The sequence below is a fragment of the Brachycentrus maculatus genome, unplaced genomic scaffold, assembly GCF_059751285.1.
Source record: "Brachycentrus maculatus isolate JH-2025_06_01 unplaced genomic scaffold, ASM5975128v1 h1tg000068l, whole genome shotgun sequence".
Taxonomy (NCBI): Eukaryota; Metazoa; Arthropoda; class Insecta; order Trichoptera; family Brachycentridae; genus Brachycentrus; species Brachycentrus maculatus.
This window is the reverse complement of record NW_028280822.1, coordinates 1,829,214-1,842,594: the sequence shown is the minus strand read 5'-3', so window position 1 is coordinate 1,842,594 and position 13,381 is coordinate 1,829,214. Positions and strand designations below refer to the sequence as shown.

At 34.5% G+C, this 13,381-nt stretch overlaps 1 protein-coding gene across 1 annotated transcript; it reads right to left on the bottom strand.

The window, feature by feature from the left end:
• Positions 1-7,685: 7,685 nt before the first annotated feature.
• Positions 7,686-13,312, bottom strand: beta3GalTII (beta-1,3-galactosyltransferase 6). The gene is made up of 3 exons (XM_088256831.1): positions 12,348-13,312; positions 11,019-11,209; positions 7,686-8,710 (listed from the first exon to the last, which is right to left on the bottom strand). The coding sequence occupies exons 1-3, from the start codon at positions 12,963-12,965 to the stop codon at positions 8,425-8,427; spliced, it is 1,095 nt and encodes a 364-aa protein (XP_088112957.1). The 5' UTR covers positions 12,966-13,312; the 3' UTR covers positions 7,686-8,424.
• Positions 13,313-13,381: the final 69 nt, after the last annotated feature.

Below are 13,381 nucleotides of genomic sequence, written 5' to 3'. Positions count from 1 at the left end.
TTAATGCAACATGGCGGGTATCCATTGGCTGACATCATTCCCCACTCCTTGACTTCAATGTTGCCATGTTACAATCTATTCACTTTGGCAAAATTTATGGTTCATGGTTACTAAAATCAACTCTCAGTTTTTTATAAATATGTAGCACTGAAAGGGTATTTTTATTGAATCAAAATGAAAACTTTGATGTTTTAGCCATTTTTATTAGAATTATTAAATATTGGATAACTGAGGTGTCACAAATCATCAGTAATCTCTTTTGAAAAAAAAACATACCAACAAAGCACATTAAAAAAACTTTTTAAACTCATCTATCTACAATACAAACCCTCCCAATGACCATCTGAAGTGACTTCAATGACATAAAGGTGTTATCTTCTTTGTGGTTTACAATCTGTGTGATGATTGGTTTCCTTCTTTCATGGTCAGTCTACACCTGTCTATCCTCATCTCTTCAACTAGGCGTATCCGCTACAATGTATACTGAAGATAATTTGGTCCATATATGTCAATCAGGATCATCCTCTATAGTTTGTGCCTTTGCACATGCCATTCCGAAATTGTAAGAAGCAGAGAACTATTTTACCTACAGAATATTTAACTGAAGAACTGTCCATGCTTGTTTGTTACAGAGGTGATGTAAACATTGACAATTCGATAATCGCTAAGGGTGCTTTATACCATTTTGTTTATGGTAAGTACTGGGGTAGATTTACGACATGGTGCGATCATGCAACAAGAAAACCTACCAGGAAGAGCTTTAATTTGGCAAGGTATAAGGCGGATCATCAATTTGTCTTCTGTTGAATTAAACCAGGGGTAGATAATAAATAAAAATAACAAATAAACAAAAAAATATTTATTAGTATTTCTTTTACTGAGAAACATCCTCCAATGATAGCAGCACAGTGAGTGACAATGATTGATACAAAAACGTTGACCTTTTTTTGTAAGAATTCACAAAAAGGGTGGACAACACTTTTTTCGTGGTTAAAATTACAATACGTACTATGATTGCATTTAAAACTTGAGATTGCGGTATATGTATATTTAAAATATTGCAGTTCATACATGAAATTTATAACAATATAAATGTACCTAATGAATAACAGTTACTCTCTTGCAGTGGTCTGCAAACTTATTGTTCAAATATTCACAATATAATGATTAAATAATATATTAAGAGCCAAATCTAGTTGCAATTCTAGTACACCTTTATTATAATTTAAGACCTTCATTAAATTTAATAAGGTTAAAGCTTGATGTAGATTATACATGTGAATACGTAGAGTCGAAGAACCTTTCTGCAGATATTTGTGCCAGAACCGCACTTAAAAGATCAAAAACCCGCACGCGGCTCCCGAGCCACACTTTGCCGATCTATGCCCTACTAACTGGGATGGTGTTTATTACTTTTTCTCAGTTTATATTTCTTTCCAGTTTAAGATTTTTATGTCAAATATATCAGCAGCTAGAATACACAACCAACAATTTGTGCAACAATTGATGTGATTAGTGTTTGGTGATCAAATCCAAAAACCAAATAAGGTAAGAGATTGCTAGAGGTATGTCTGGAATGGAATCTCTTTGTGTCAAATACTTTTTTTGCACACAAGGGAATCCATCAATATACTTGGGAGAGATGTGATGAAAGGTCTATTATCGATTATGTCGTCATTGACTCTAGATTGAGATCCGCCACAGTAGACACAAGAGTGTTCAGGGGGGCCGAAATGGAAACAGATCACTTTTTGGTAGTTTCATGAGTGATTCTGTTCCAAGGGTGGAGGGCCAAAACGAACAAGGTGGCGGCTCCTTCTAGAGTCAAAGTAGAAAAGCTACAGAATGATGACATAAGAGTTAAGTTTGAAACAGACGTATGCAACAGGTTGATTGCGGAAGATGTAAATGAACTTAGTATAAATGAAATGTGGGAACATCTGAAAGGTAGTGTGTGTGAATCCGCAAAGGTAGTGTGTGGTACAGCGGTACAAGGAAGGAAAAAAGGCGATGCGTGGTGGGATGATGATGTTAAGGATTTAGTGAAAGAGAAGAAGAATGCGTGGTTAAAGTGTTTGGCAGTGAGGAATAAAAGCTCCGCTGAGTGTGAATCGGTTAAAAAAGTATACAAGGATTGTAAAATGAAAGTTAAGCAAGGGGTGAGTGAACGAAAACGTTTGTTGAGGAAGGATGAAGGAGTAAAAATGACAAAAAATTTCCAAGAAAATATAAAAATTTTCTGGAAAGAAGTCAAAAACTCCCGAAGTCTAAGCTTGAATGTATGTACGAAATCGATTGCAGCGAAAGACGGAAAAATGGTGACGAATGGAAAAGATATAAAAGAGAGATGGAAAGAGTATTTCGAGGAGGTGTATGAAACACATACGATTAATAACGTTAGTGACGTAAGTACATTTCCCCGAATATGTGTGAATGATGTTTCAAGAGAGATAAGTATGGAAGAAATTAAGAATGCCACTAAGTCTTTGAAAAATGGAAAGGCTCTAGGATTCGACAATTTTGCCGCAGAATACGTCAAGAATGGTGGCGAAATAGTTCTCACATGGTTGCATAGGCTCTTTAACCGTTGTCTGGAGGAGAGTTATACTCCGGTGGATTGGAGAAGGGCAGTTATAATGCCTCTCTACAAGGGTAAAGGTTCTAGGGTGGAATGTGGGAACTATAGAGCAATCAGTCTATTGAGTGCTGTTGGCAAGATGTATGGTCGAATCCTTATTGAAAGAGTGAGAACCATAACAAAGGACAAAGTGTGGGATGTCCAGAGTGGATTTATGAATGGGAGAGGATGTACGGATCAAATTTTTGCCTTGCGCAACATTACTGAAAAGTTTTTGTCCAAAAACCAAAAGCTTTTCTGTGCTTTTGTGGATTTGCAGAAAGCGTATGACCGAGTTGATAGAACGAAGCTATGGAAGGTGTTATCTGAGTATGGGGTAAGCAGTAAACTTATCCAAGGCATAGCATCCTTGTACGAGGATAGCACTGCATGCATAAGGGTAAGTGGTTCATTTTCATCCTGGCTTAGCATCTCTAAAGGTGTTAAGCAGGGATGTGTAATGTCACCGTGGCTGTTTAACCTATACATGGATAATTGCATGAAAGAACTGAAAGATTTAAATGTTGGAGCCAGAATGAATAATTTGACTGTCTGTTGCCTTTTGTATGCTGACGATGCTGTTCTTCTTGCCGATAGCAGAGAAGACCTGCAGGCGTTGGTGACAAAAGTGTATAATGTGTGCAAGGAAAGTGACTTATTGATGAATGTTAGCAAATCTAAGATTATGGTTTTTGAAAGAGAAGAATGCAGATCTGAATGTGAAATATTGGTAAACGGAGAGATTCTGGAACAGGTAGATGATTTCGTGTATTTAGGTAGTATGTTTTCTAGGGATGGAAAGATTGATAAAGATATAGAAAGGAGAGTGAATGCTGGGAACAAAGTGAACGGTGCACTGAAATCAGTTATAGCAAATAAAAACCTATCAGCGGAAGCTAAACTGGCAGTGCACAACGGAGTCCTGGTTCCAACTCTAATGTATGGAAGTGAAACATGGAGTTGGCAAAAGAAGGATGAAAGTAGACTGAATGCAGTCGAAATGCGATCTCTCAGAAGAATGTGTAACAAAACGATGTATGATAGATGTGCGAATAGTGAAATAAGGAAAGAATGCAAAGCTGAGATAAGCATTATCGATAAAATTAAGAAAGGTGTGTTGAGATGGTTTGGACATGTAGAACGAATGAGTGAGGAAAGAACGGTAAAACAAATTTATGAGGCGAATGTTAGCGGGAAAAGAAGCAGAGGAAGACCGAGAAAAACATGGCACGATCAGGTATGCCAAATACTTGAAAGTGGTCAGGTTAGGAGTCGTAACAATCGGCGGGTATGTATGAGGAGATGCATGAACGTGGAAGAGGCGAAGAATGTTTGCAAGGACAGAGTGGTGTGGCGCTCTATTCTCTCTGCCTACCCCTGCGGGGAAGCGGCGTGATGGTTAGTTAGTTAGTTAGTTAAATAAGGTAATAAATTATTCCCAAGAAGTCGATAATCGATTTGGAATTTGTATTCAATCGGCCATCACTAATAACAATTCAGGTCAGTTCAAGTCACCCTGTCACATACCATCTCCGTGACTTCCACTAGCCAGGCCAGCATCCCGAAGTTCCACTGAGTATAGTTGGTGAATGATCAAGTGGTCTTCTAAGTCGCAGGAACCCTCAGAGTTGGAAGAAGAGACATGAGGAATTAATGCTCTCAGGTTGCATTCTTAGAACATGTTCCATCAGTGTCCACCTTCTCCTTTTTAGGACTACCAATGTGAGGGGCTGCTGCGTTCCTCTCCTCACATTCTCATTCCTGAGGAAGTCATACCGCCTTGCACCCAGTATTCACCTCAGACATCAATTTTCAAATCTTTAGAGTTTTGATGAGGTGCACGACTCTTAGTCGCTGAGCAGCACTGTTGTGATACTGACGTTAAACAGGGGACACTTGGTTTTTGACGAGTAAAGTAGTGAGTCCCAGCATTTTTTTACCTCTTATCTCAAGTACCACTTTAAAAGATAAATCAAAGTTCTCACAAATCACTATCTAAATTAATTAAATATTTATACTTAAAAAAATTACAACATTCTCACTTGCTTAATGATTGTTATATCAATGGAATAAATTGTAAAATACCATTAAAAGATTGATGGTCCCTAAGCATGTTCAAATGTAAGATGAATGCCAATTTATTGAACAACGAAATAATTTTTAACACATAAACACATTACACATTTACAAAAAAATCTTATAAATAACTTCATTTTTCATATATAAGGACTTATTAATAACAACTTATTACTGGCAATATTATATGAACTTAATATTTGCTTATGACTATTTTTTTTTTTTTTAATAAATCTTTTATGGTATATTTTATTGCACTTAAAAGGTAAGAATAAAATAACGTAATATATAAAACATTAATTTTACTTGTATGTATTTGGTAAAAAAAAAAAACATTAATTTCCTTTTCGAAATCATTAACAATCTGATAATAATGATTGATATCCCGTTTTAAAATGTCAAAGTTGTTAAAAATAAAACATTAGAAATTCAGCCTACCTCCCAATCCCAATAAATAACAAAAAAATAACATTTGAATATTCACAAAAATAATACTATTTTGCAATTTTTATGCTTATAAACCATATTTCATATATTTTTGTAAGAAATGTAATTTCGTTTTCAATAATTTTTTAGTATTACATCCCATAGCTTGTGTTATTTATAGCTATTTTGCAAAAAGCACATAGTACATACATAAAACTGGAATGGCATTGTGGAACTCTTTTTTGGTTATTCTACTACATTCTTGTGCATTTTTACCAGGGGTGTTAGTTGAAGTTTGCCGGTTTTTTCAATAAAGAAAACGCTTAATTCTCAAGGGAATGTCAATTTTTTTTATTCAAAGTATTGACCATCGGATTCTATACATTTTGCCCATCTTTGAGGCAAATCATGGATACCATTCCAAAAAAAAAATCTCTTTCGAGGCAAACCATTAGACAAGCCATTTTTCGACTTTTTCAAAATTGGCGAAGCGCTGCTCTGCGAGTGTGTGTCCCATCGATGCGAAAAGGTGATAGTCAGACGGGACAAGGTCTGGAGAGTACGGCGGGTGCGATAATATTTCCCAATTCAATGCTTTGAGAGTGTTTTTCACCACTTGAGCTGTATGATTCGATTTTCGATTTGTCTCTCGTTCATTTGGTGTGGTACCCATTTTCCATACTTTTGGATCTTTCCCATGGCTTTTGAACATTGGCAAATTGCTCCTCGGGTCACATTAAGTGTTTGGGCCAATTGTCGTTGCGATTGTGTTGGATCTGCATCCAATAACGCCTGCAATTCCTCGTATTCGAACTTTTTCGTTGCACCAGGATACTCATTGTCTGTTAAATCGAAATCTCCACTTTTAAATTGACGAAACCATGTCTCACATGTTCTAATCACTGGAGCATGTTCACCGTAAGTTTCTACCAGCAACCGATGAGCTTCAACTGCTTTTTTCTTTTGATGAAATAAGAAAAGTAACGAATGCCGCAAATCCGATTTACTTGGAACGAAACTCGACATATTCACTTAGGTAAACAACTATGACACTATTATTTTGGCAGAATGTAACTTGTGTATTTTTGAAGGTTGATGTTCATAGAAAAATATGACAAAGATGCCAAATCATAGAAATGTATACATATCTCTAGCAACATCTATGAGTAAAACCGGCAAACTTCGACTAACACCCCTGGTATATGCCTAATTACTATTAAGTCTATTATCACATTGTTGTTGGGTGGTTTATTCATCAACCCTAATTAGTATACTACTTAGGGTCATATACTAATCACAAGTAACCACAAACCCAATTCCGATCTGTGCAATGTTCGCACTACCAAAAGTAAGCAAATAGAACGCCTATAAACGTCTCCCGCTCTCTACTAACAGTAGAGGAAAGTGCCCATTTATCGAGTACCTTTTTAAAGGTGATCTTAAAGTAAAAAAAATTATCGAATTTCCTTAAACTAATGATGGAACGTACAAATGAGTCCATAGTGTATCAAGTTTATACAAGGAAAATGCTAAGAGATTTACAAAAATAAATATGAAAATGTAGATATTTTGTCGTAGAAAAAACGGTGTCCAATTGTCGGGTAGCATGTATGCCATTTATGCAAACATCACAAATAAAATTAAAGTTGTCATCCACAACATTCCACTTGAGCCCATTTTTTACATGCAATGCATGGATATATAATTTATAATACTAACTTAACGACCGAGCGGTTGCCGGGCGTCAATCTCCATATTTTCATGCCCAATAGTAAGATCTCTGTTATCCCGACCGATAAGTTCGAGAGGTTTGGTTCAGTTTCGAAATATTGGGGTACCCGGAATTAGGTAACTACCCGATAAATGTGCACTTTCATCTATGTAAAAGAGCGCTTTCATCGCTTTTAAGCATTTCTCGCAAGCAATATGTTAATAGACTTACAAGTTGCTTTGTTCATTTTAAAATTATATATTTATATATATATATATATATATATATATATATATATATATATATATATATATAGTATATATATATATATATATATATATATATATATATATATATATATATATATATATATATATATATACAGTGGAACCTCTATCTATCGTTCCTTGAATAAACATTTTCCCGGATGTGTCGTTTATTTCTTCTACCCAAAATTAATTTCATACAAAAATAGATTGCATCGATCGTTTCCGCATTCATCGTTTGAATTATGCTTCATATTAGATATAATTTGTCTGTTTTTTTTACATTCTTTTAAATTTTCTTAATTTTGTTACATTCGACGACAATATTCCTATGTGTGGGATACAGACTATTGAAAGCTTGTATAATGGATACAGCAGAAGAGGTCTGAAGATCTTTGGGTTCTGTTCAATTTCGTATTCCCGCATTCATAGTTTATTTCACTAGGTCCCTTTAAAAACTATAGATAGAGGTTTCACTGTATATATATACATATATATATATATATATATATATATATATATATATATATATATATATATATATATATATATATATATATATATATATATATATATATATATCCTTTCAAGTCAACATTATTTATAACAAATTAGGAAGAAACAACTAGTTAATCTAATCCATTATGTATATTGTTTTTGAGTAAAATCAATAAAATAAATATGTTATTGACAACATTTTGAGTGTGTCCAAATACTTGTTCACAAAATCTGGATTATCTCCAATTAAAGGAGTTATTTTCATATTATTTTTTGACATCTCATCAAAGATGAAGAAGAATATGGAAGTCTGGGCATTTACGGGGCTTACGACCGTCATAGGCTGGTTTGAGTGATCACTTTACACACGTGTAACATTCACCAATTCTACCCATTATTGACAACCACACTACTCAAATTCTTGGAAGTTCTATATATATGAACCAATTTAGAAACCTTGTTCATGAATCACTAAAACTTCACTAGAGACATCTATAGAATTGGTGAATGTTACACGTGTGTAAAGTGATCACTCAAACCAGCCTATGACGGTTGTAAGCCCCGTAAATGCCCAGACTTCCATATTCTTCTTCATCTTTGATGAGATGTCAAAAAATAATATGTTATTGCATATTTACCCATTCACTCGTCGAGGACAATTCTATTGATATAGCCCAATTACTTCTAATAAAAAGAAAAATTGGCTTCAAACTTATTTACAAATAAAAAATATTGCTTTTCAATTATAATTATAATTAAATAATTATTGACAAAATATTAATGGCATGGTACATATGTATGCAAAATTCAATATACAGTGAATGTGGTATCTAACTATCCTTTACTTTACAACACTGACTTGGAGGCACAGTCCAGTCATATTCGTATGACTTCCTTAAAACCGTCTGAGTTTTACACAGCTTGGAGAATCTAGACTCGACCAAAATGGAATACATTTGCTCCATGTCCTGGGGCGACTGCTTGTGTTTTATAATGTGAGAGTCGTTACACCCCCTCGTCGACCACTCCGTGTCAAATCTTGAGTCATGAAGCCGGTTCAAACGAGACAATGGCGCCGTCCAAACGCCCATTGAAACATCCTCGGAATTGTATAATCTGATAATGAAAAAAAAAACTCATGGTATTACACTGAAAAAAAGATCATATGCGCTTTGATAGGGAGTCTGACGGATCCAATTATATAGTATTTTATTTTTGGGATTGACAGTTTCATAAATGTCAATTTAAAAATATCTTTGAGTAAAAAAATGTCAGCCGGTTTATGAATACCCTTTTTTTTGTATCTCTAAATGATAAAAATCTAGTCACCGCAGTATGAACAAAACTATACATATATCGCAGTTAACATGCTAGTTAAAATCACTCTAAACCATTTTGGAGTTTTTAAAAATAACATCCATCTTTAATATTTTATTTTTCAATGACATCGATACTTTAGTTACTATTGAGGTTTGAATTTGTTTTTATCTTTTACTACACGAGCACAAAATTCAACACAATGAAATGATTCTGAATAAAACAGATATAATTTGATATCGGCTCTACCGCCTTAGACGAAATCATGGACACAAATAGAGAAAATAACTAACACCAGAAATAAAGATTGCCTTCATCAAAAATATAACTTCAATAACCTCAGTGATGATTAATTTGTTACGTTGATGGTGGGTATTTGAATAAAAAATAAAAATAGTAAATACACCACAACATTAGATACATAGTATAATTATTGGTAATATACGGTCCCTGTTACTCACGAAGGCAGAAGGATTAAATACATATTTTTACTTTATAGATAATAGAGTGTAAATTTGACAAGTCAAACTATTTTCTATCACCTATCACGTTCCCATCCCTAAGCCTTCTTACATTGAACAGGGTACAATATAAAACTTTTTTTCAATTTCTCATTAAAATATTTAAGAAAATTGCAGCAGTTATTTTTTGTTAGTAAAAAAGTTTCGCTGGAACGCAAATCATATTATCAAATCAACAACACCATTACATCATTCAATAACAAAAACGCTTTATTCCGCTTTATCAGTTTTATTTTATTACAGTCAAATCGATTTATCAACAGGATATATGGCCCAATTGCGAATAGATAATACATAGTTAATAATTAATAGTAAATAATAAATATGGGTGATTTTCGCTCTCATATTTATTTAAAATCACCCTGGACTGGTACAAGAAGCGCAGGGCTGATCACCTTGCCTTCATGCGACTAACGATCAAGATAACACTGTGTCGCTACAATGCAGTGCCCTATGCACCACTGGGTGCAGATAAGGGTAAAAAGAAAGAAATAAATAATATGAAATAATAAAACATGCAGATATAATTTAGCAGAAAACTAGATTAAATACTATGTATAGGGTGTTTTTTTAACTGCATGAGAAGTTTTGATGGTTTTTGTATATAGTTTAACAGTTGAGAATGTTAAATCAAGTTGACATTTCTATTCAGTAAGGTTCGCCAATTTATCATGAATCGGTTCACGCCAAAACAACGCTTCCAAACTGTGGAAATTTACTTTGAAAAAAATAAATCTGTTTGCCAAGTTCATAGAGCATTTTTCCTGAAGGATTATGTTTGGTGATGAAGCTCATATCTGGTTAGATGGCTTCATCAATAAGCAAAACATGACTGTGTGTTGCAGTTTACATGCTGGCGGAATCATCGGTCCTTATTTCTTTCGAAATGGGGAAGGAACTGCCGTTACGGCGAATGGCGAGCACTATCGAACCATGCTGACTGATTTTTTATTTTCAAAGATTACTTTATTATGGAGCTTTGTTAAGTCATTGGTTTATGCCGGCAAACCAGCAACTCTTGAAGCATTGGAAGCTTATATTCAAGCCACCATCGACGCCAAACGGCCAGATTTATTGGAAAATGTATTGAAAAATTGGACTGATCGAATGGACTATGTAACTCATAGCCGCGGCAGTCATATGCTAGAAATCATATTTAAAAAAATAAATGCCACAAAATTATCTATTACATAATAATAATAAAAAAATCATTTCAACAATATTTCTGTCTTGTATTATTATTTAATGTTTTCAAGCTCTTAAAAAAACACCCGTTACTTCATAAAGAGTAAGCTAAATACTTCACAAATTCTCAACTGAGGGAGTAACCGTCAGCTAAAATCACAAACCTATCAAATATGAAAGGCTTTCAACAACACTACATATTTGCATCTTTTAAAACTTAATAACATATGGATTTTGGTGAATGGCAGAATAGTGAATGTTACACAAAGTATTAAGCCAGCCAAATGCCAGGTCGTAAGCCCTGGGATGCTCAGACTTTTATCTTCTTTCCTATAAAAAACAATAGATGCTCCGAATCAAGTTGAGACACCTATAATATATAGGTATATATAAATACTTACTGTAAAAAATGTGAATTTCTTGATATGAAGTCCACTATGTCAGTAGATAAAACATATCCGCCACCAAGAGCGTAAGGCAGATATCTATCACACAGGAAAAACTCATTTTCAGCCCAACGACCTTTTACTTTGACTTGGGCCTTTCCGATGAAATATCCCCAGTATAATCCAGTAACCGGTAGACTGTTCTCCTGAAAGAATAAAATATATGTATTTTACCTAGAAAAATTATACAAAATCTACAGTGACGGGTCCGTATAGTGTGTAGCGATTGTTCCATGTGAAGTAAGCTACAAACATATTTTTTTTAATGAAAATACATTGAGATCATTGTGTTCGTGCATTCAATGAGATGTTTTTACAAAATAATTTCTTTATTTCCTTGTACTTATTGCTTGCATCGTGGAAAAGTTGCTCTACTCTGAGACCCATCCAGATGGGTGATTATATTGTCACAAAAAACAAAAGTCCGCATTTATTTGCTAATCATTGCTTTCTTCTTTAAACAAGTACCTGGCAGGCATTTATGTCTTTTATTCGTACAGCGGTTTATGTTGTTCATCCTTCTAGCGGTTGAATAGAGAAAAAAGACTAATACTGATCTTGAGAATGTATCAATGTTGAAAAAATAATCCGATGCGGAAGCAATTGCGGGCGCTTGTTTCTTGCGATAATATAATTGCCTCCTAGTTCCTAATGTTGCGCAGCTATGACAACCTTCTATTCCCTACTCTTCGCTTTTCTTCTACGGATTTATAGTTTGGACAAGGTAATGTACTGAGATTTCCTTTGTGCATTCGTTACAGGATAGCCTCATCCTATGTACGGAATGTCCGTGATATTCAGAATACTCTACGGCAACACTTTATTGATAGGCCTGGATTTCGTTTATCGTGAAGATGAGAAATACGCAAAGAAAATTGGAAATGAAGAGATGGTAAAAGAAGGATCGAAGTAGGACTGAATGTAGTCGAAATGCAAACAGGTGTTGAAATGATGAAATAAAGAAAAAATACAAATCTGTGATAAGCATTATAAATAAAATTGTGTTGAGATGGTTTGGACATGTGGGACGAATGAGTGAGAAAAAAATGTTAAAACAAATATGAAGCGAATGTAGCATAAGAAGACATGATCAAATACTTGGGCATAGATAGGTCAGAAGTGATAGTAATCGGCGGGTATGTATAAGAAGAAACATGAATGTGGAACGAAGAATGTTTGCAAAGACGGACATATGCGGTTTTCTATTGCTACTACCCTGCCTACTCCTACGGATAGCAGCATGATTATTAGCTCATAAGTTATTTTTTTAAACACAACACTTACTTTATGAAACTTCCCAGCAGATGCTGAATACATCACAGAACTCTTTGAAGACTGGAGCTCTTTCTGCTTGATCAATTTCAGTTCCTGTACCATGAGATCTATGCGAACGAAGGAATCATCGTCACACTTTAAAAGATACTGCAGATTACGATAGTTAGAATTGACCCATTTAATTGATTGGAGCAACTTTTCACTCAAATTACTGTACTGGTCTTTTAACTGTGGCAGAATCAAAAGGTCGCCAAATTCCTGCTGCTCATTTCGCAACTGTGCCCTGACTTTATCCGACACCGAACTAACACCAACGACAAAATAGTAATCGAAGATGCTAACTGCAGTACGAGAGGCACTATTTGAAGTCGCATGGTCAGTATTATGTATCAGGGAGGTCAGTTTAATCCATGTGTTCCTTATCGTTTTCCTTCTGTCGAAATTCGCGGGACTGGAGATTATCAATGCAACATATTGGGCATTTTTAAAAGAATTCGATTCTGATTTATCAGAAAGCATATTGTAACGATCTGTGTTACAAGAATCATAATTTGATATACTTAATGTGAGCATACACCCTAAAATAAATGAAAATATAGCTAACAAATATGAGTTGCGGTGTTTCATTACTATCGCTAGATCCTAAATCTAGAGACTGGCATTTATTGCTAAGTAATTATTGCAAATACTCTTAATTTTTCTATTTTAAAACTTTTTATTCATCAACACTTATTCATTATTTAGTGTCACAAAACTGTTAAAAGACAAGAATAGGTATAGTATAAAGATCTGAGTCTAAGCTTAGGACAGAGAGCGGCGGAAGGTGCTGCGCAGACAAGAGTCTAACTCACAAAATTAATATATTCATTGATATATTAACAAAAAAATATTGGATAAAAAGTGGTCAAAAATCCAAAAATAACCTCAAACGTACTAACAAATTTGACATTGACACAAACCATGGAATGTCATAGATTAAGTCAGATTTGATTTCCACCAGAAACAAAAGAAAAACAGATGAACGCCAAAATATAGGTAGGTAT

Excerpts from the sequence above, each read along its gene's own strand:
- beta3GalTII (XM_088256831.1), bottom strand. The coding sequence starts at position 12,965 with ATGAAACACCGCAACTCATATTTGTTAGCTATATTTTCATTTATTTTA. Across the intron at positions 11,210-12,347 it reads CTGCTGGGAAGTTTCATAAA|GAGAACAGTCTACCGGTTAC; the intron begins GTAAGTGTTGTG and ends TTATTCTTTCAG. Across the intron at positions 8,711-11,018 it reads AGAAATTCACATTTTTTACA|ATTATACAATTCCGAGGATG; the intron begins GTAAGTATTTAT and ends TTTCATTATCAG.